The 5,696-nt window shown below is 43.6% G+C and overlaps 1 protein-coding gene and 1 pseudogene across 1 annotated transcript in view; both read left to right on the forward strand.

Annotated features, from left to right (window-relative positions):
- Positions 1–2,976, forward strand: part of LOC109470863 — a 10,816-nt gene extending 7,840 nt beyond the window's left edge. Inside the window, exons 7-9 of the mRNA XM_019769948.1 lie at positions 300–377; positions 2,146–2,286; positions 2,938–2,976. Coding sequence (XP_019625507.1) covers positions 300–377; positions 2,146–2,286; positions 2,938–2,976 — 258 coding nt within the window. The remainder of the gene's footprint in view (positions 1–299; positions 378–2,145; positions 2,287–2,937) is intronic.
- Positions 2,977–3,076: 100 nt separating this feature from the next.
- On the forward strand, positions 3,077–3,893 carry LOC109470865 (annotated as a pseudogene).
- Positions 3,894–5,696: the final 1,803 nt, after the last annotated feature.

Genomic DNA, 5,696 nt, shown 5'->3' on the forward strand with positions numbered 1-5,696 from the left:
TGTTATATTGGGAGATATAATATTGGTGATAATGTAGCATTCATTCGTTGATTAATTGTTTGTTTCGTTTGGTTTTCTTCAGTAGGAGGTGCACGAGTCCTGAACACGGGAAGCAGCGGTGGCGGGAGTGGAGGAGCTGGTAAGTTTTAATGTTCATGTCACATTTGTACGCGTATGGTGCAGGACCGTATTGTTGGCGTGAAGTGTTATATTCGGAGATATGATATTGGAGATATTGGAGCATTCATTCGTTGATTCATTCATGCACCCATTGTTTGTTCGTTCATTCATTCATTCAGGACGAGGACGACGTGGACGGGGAGGGCGGGGAAGACGAGGACGGGGAGGGCGGGTCTCAAGGGCAGAGGGTCGTGTTCGTGGGCGCATTTTTTTACGTAATGTTCAGTTTGTTTTGTATAATTAGTTATTAGTTATTATAATTATTATTAATTTTTTGTATTATTTTTAGTATTATTTGTTTAAGATTTTTAATCATTTATGAATACTTGTACCGTTATCTTACTTTATTACTTAAGTTCTCTTTTGTTAATTAGATATGATTAAATTGTATGTTTTATTGATTACATGTATTTCTTAGTGGAATAAATGATTAAATTGTATGTTTTATTGATTACATGTATTTCTTAGTGGAATAAATTTTTTGGAGGGATATTTCTTGTGCTGTGTTTATTGTACTCTTATTGACGTTATCCAGTGTAATTTATCATTCACAGTTTAAGTTACCCTTCAATAACAAAAAACGTCAACATAATGGACTACACGCAAAAGTATTTTTCATTTGTCAACATGTTGTTTCATGATCCATGAAGATACGTGGCACTTCTTTGGCAGTCAGGAATCTGAAAAAGAGGAATATATCCATTATGATAAAGTTAATGATTCTTTTGGTGCGCAAAGACAAAATTGAACAGTGTAAGAAAATCGGAGACACAATATGAAGAAATAGATATTGATGAAACAAATGCCCTTCATGTTGGTCCGTTGTAGGATTGAGTTCAGAATTAAAATTTCTTACAAATTGTCTTCAAAGAAGCAGATAGAAATGCCTCAGAGCCTTCAGGGATATTATTCCATTTATATAAGATACTTGCTGGAAAGAAAGGGAGCACGGTGTGACCAAATATTGCTACTTAATCTGATAATCAGGACGACTACACTATATTGACCCCACCTGACCTGTGGATGAAACACACTGATACTTATCCGACATTGTTCCAAAATGTATCGGAAGACGGCCGGGAAAACGACAGCCGTATTCCATGGACAAGGCCGACTTTGTGGATTTGTGTCGGCTGTAATATCGGGATTAACTGTACTGAAAACCCGACAAAGGTATGATATCATTCCGTAAGCAACACGCTAACAACCCGACCTCCCCGTGCACTGTGTCTCTGGCCACTTGAGACGTACCACTTGACTGGAAGTCGGCAAATGTTACTCGACAGCTGCCATCGACATCCAACTTGTACACTGTCAGGTACATTTTATAACTTTGTAAAACTTAGTCTGTAACAGTGTTATTCTAATGCTGGTATGCCATCTGGCATGCTGTATGATGCAGACAATTGATCCCTGATTAGATCAGGAGCCTGAAAGAGGAGAAAGGATACAAACATAAAAAACAGAGACAAACCGTTCTGGAACATTCACAACATAACGAGAAAAGCGAAAGAAAGTCCACGACCAGTCAGCCAAATACCAAAAAGAAAGAGGAAGAAGAGATAGTAATCATTGACGGAATAACAAATCCCAAAGACTACAAAAACAGCGGAAAGATACCTGCTGAGATTTCTAGATGCAAACCGGGAATCGTACACAACATTGACCTTGCATAAACGTTACCCAGAGGGGGCATTGCAATACACACTAGAGAAAACAAGGCTACACAAGAACTTCTGAAACCTTGGATTGAAGGGGCTTTTGGCAGCCAAAAAGAGAAACTTACGACGCACAATACGAGCAAAACGTGTGGAAGAAGAGCAGTCTTGAAGAACGCGATCAGTTCCAGTGCCACACTTCTGCCTGAAGTCAGGTTGCTACAGCTGAATATTATGCTTGAGATATTCAAAGGCCATTTTTGGTGTTACAGATGTTGATATATATCACTTTCGATGTATGTTTTAGAGTAACGAGGTAGGTGGTAGCTACCATATGGAGCAGGAGGGCTTGCGGCGATCTCTGGAGAAGATGGAGGACTTCATGGAGGTGGGCACTCTGGTGACCCTGCTATCAAGCACCTCTTTTACATCTGGCATGTTGGCAAAGGTACGTTTAAGTTGTTTATACATACTTGCTGTTTAATTTACTGGGGTGTGAAAGTTCATTTCTTCTTCATTTTACAAAACCAGTTTCAGTATACAACTAATAATTTTTGTTCTCATGTAATATGGTTATACTTATGGTTCAAATTAAATCTATGGCATCATTAAAAACATTGACTTTGTATTAAATCATCTACACTTTTGTTCAGGCCTCAAGAAGAAACTGCAAAAAACTAAGCCTGACGAGAGGCTTCCAGGACCTCAAACCGTGGGTGCGTAGCATCGTCACCCATCTGTACTGGGCTGTCTTCTCCACACCTGCTGGGAACGGACAAGCTTATTGCAGACAAGTGAACGTCTGTGCTGGACCACATCCACAATCGGCACAACGGTTTCGCTGGCCTGTTCCCCCAGTGCACACATGGACCACTGGAGGACGAGAAACACAAAAGCCATGGCTCAAGTCTCGTAAGTATATTTATTCACCGTTTTGGTATTTAGCAAACGTTTATGATATGAAATTGTGTTTTTCCATTATCTTTGTGTTGGAAGTAAGCTAGCAGGTAGCATTTTGGATTTTCCATATCATCTTAGGATAGCATTTGGCACATTTTAGTGATATCTTGCCTATTGACACATGATTTGTGTTGTCCAGACACAAAGTAAGATGTACGGACGTGGAAGACAACAATGAACGCGTTTTCTCATCAGTTGACTTTGCTGAATATTAATTAGTTGATGCATTAGTAGTTTAAATATTGCCGCATATGCATTGTAAGTAGTTCAAAGGCGACATGGCTACTGCAATGATCAGCGAGAACGGCAGGTCTGGAGTGAGCAGTCTCTTTCCCCCTAGGAGGAATGAGGACTCACTGCATGACTATGTCCGAATCCTGGTTCAGCGGTCCAAGAGCAACTTCTTCAAGGACATCGATGACGATCAACTGAGTCGTCTTCCCGACCACGTCAGGCAGCGAGTCACGGTTACAAAAGAGGTGTATCGCCGGTACGTCACCAAGAGCGTCCGAGTACGTGGCACCAAGCTGGTGTTCGCCTACGAGTCACAGGAAGACTGGGGAGCGGTCTTCCTAGACAACCTGAAGGCCGAAGGTGGGTACGGGGCACTACAGGCTACCTACAAGAAGGCAGAACGCCTCTGGAGGGAGCATAGTCCAGCGTACCAGCCGTGCGGGGAAGCTTCCCGACGGTCGCCTCAACATACGTCGGACGAGGCGACCGGAGGACACAGAGGCTGAATACAGTAGACGTATTCGCCAAGAGGTCACCGCGGCCGAGGTTCGCCACGCCAAGAGTCCACCGCGGTCGAGGAGAGGGCTGTTAACAGGGCCGCGCAGGATGAGCGGATCGACGCATCCATCATCCCGTGGCATGAACTTCGTCCTGTTGTCCACGAACTCATCACAAAGCTGTCCAAGAAGAGGGGTGGCGACAAGGTAAGTCCGACAAAACGACGTTCTTCGGGAGATAGCCGGCCACACAGACGGCTATGAGTCACCACGGGACCCGCTGGCTACTTTGGGCGACCTCCTCCTCCTCGAGATTCAGCGTCGCCTCTTTAACACAAACAACAACGACGAAGAGGCCAGCTGAATACCACAAGTACCCCCCTTTTCAGGGCCACCCAAATCACTCCCAAACGGGCTATATCTATCACAATCATCTTTCATGGTCAAAAATAAAGGGCGTTACTTTTGTATAGGAGCACTCGGTTCAAGTGATGACAGCGGTTTCAGCACTGGGCCCCCAGTGCTGAGCGACCTTTAATGAACTGGAGACCGAGTGCTGAAAGGAGTTCAACACTGGAAACCGAGAGCTAAGACAACGTTCAGCTCTGGACATCCAGTGCTTAACTTTTTTCAGCACTGGAATTTCAGTGCTGACGAAATTTCGACCGCTTATTCAGCACTGGAACACCGAACTGGAGAAGATCATCTGCAACAGAAAGCTGTGCAATGACACCATGCGCCTGTCTCCGGGACACCAGACATCATATCTTGAGGCTTTCTATATCCCCATACTGCACTTTGCCCCCAAGATGTACCACTTCAAATATCGAGAGATGGAGAGCAGGTTAACAAATGTTCTTTGCAAAAAAACTAATTGTTGATCTTGTCAATGTACACTAAATCTCGCAAATGTTCCCTTGACTCTTGGCGTATTCAAATACTTGGCCGCCAAGAGACGAGACACAGATGACCACCCTATCTTCCCTGGTCCGATGTTTCTGCATGTAATACCAGTGATTTTCTAACCTACTACGAGTTCTTCTCGACTTTGACGGTTGAACTTCGTGACGCGTCCTCGACACTCGTGTTTCGTTCCGATGATGAGATCCCATGATGAGACTGCCTTAAAGACTGACATAAAACAAACTTTCCCAACATCACCTACCCTCACTTGCACGACACCTCAAGAAGAATGTAAAACAGGAGCTGGTGACAAGATCGGTGAGCCTGGGGAGATATGTAAGGAAATTGTCAATCTTTGGAATCAGTTAATCTTAGAAAATGAGGTGTAACCGATGCTGGAGATGAGGTACAACATAAATAAAGAATAAGCAAGATTGAAGAATTCAACACAACATTTGCTCCGGCATTTCTCGACAATTTCGCGAAATTCGTTGAACCTCTTCTCTATACTAACTTTAGGACCAAACTTGACCGTGAGTGATCAGCTTCGCTGTGGGATGAGGCCGATAACAACTGCTAAGTATGAATCATTTGCTGAAACAAATGATCAAGTGAAACGTTGTTCTCTTGCCGACATAGGTCTCAGAACTTACAACAATGTCAAAACCCAGTACAAGGACTTACAACGAGCACTTGTTGAGCAAAATAAAAGTCAAAGCATTTGACTTGGGACCAGCACGTGGTACCAGGTTTTAAGTTTGAAAGTTTATTGCAAATCCATGCCCGATGGCTTATTGCAAGGACATGATAACAACGATAAACAGTAAACAGTAAAAATGATAATAAGTAATGCTAATGCTACTTTAGATATACATTTGAAGCAAGTCCCTTTGAAGCAAGTCGGCTCAGACAACACCATGACTGAAGAAGCAGCGCAGCTGGATTCCTGGGCCGTAAGGAACGACATGCTCCTTAATGGTAAGAAGAGCCAGCTGTTGCTGATCTGTTCCAGCCGTGGTGTACCAACAATGCCACCGGTCACTCTTGGAGGTGACCTTGTCCCAGTCACGAGTGTCGCTAAAGGCCTCGGTTTCACCTTTGACAGCAAGCTGTCCTGGGAGGAACATGTCAGGTCTTTAGTAGCAAAGGCTTCAAGCAGGCTTCATTTCCTGCGATTGTTAACCAAGCAAGGAATGAGTGTGGACGACCTCATACAAGTATACTTATCACTCATCCGCCCCGTACTGGAATATGGCCACGTTTT

This window comes from Branchiostoma belcheri, unplaced genomic scaffold (genome assembly GCF_001625305.1).
Source record: "Branchiostoma belcheri isolate BF01 breed outbred unplaced genomic scaffold, Haploidv18h27 scaffold237, whole genome shotgun sequence".
In the NCBI taxonomy this organism is placed as follows: Eukaryota; Metazoa; Chordata; class Leptocardii; order Amphioxiformes; family Branchiostomatidae; genus Branchiostoma; species Branchiostoma belcheri.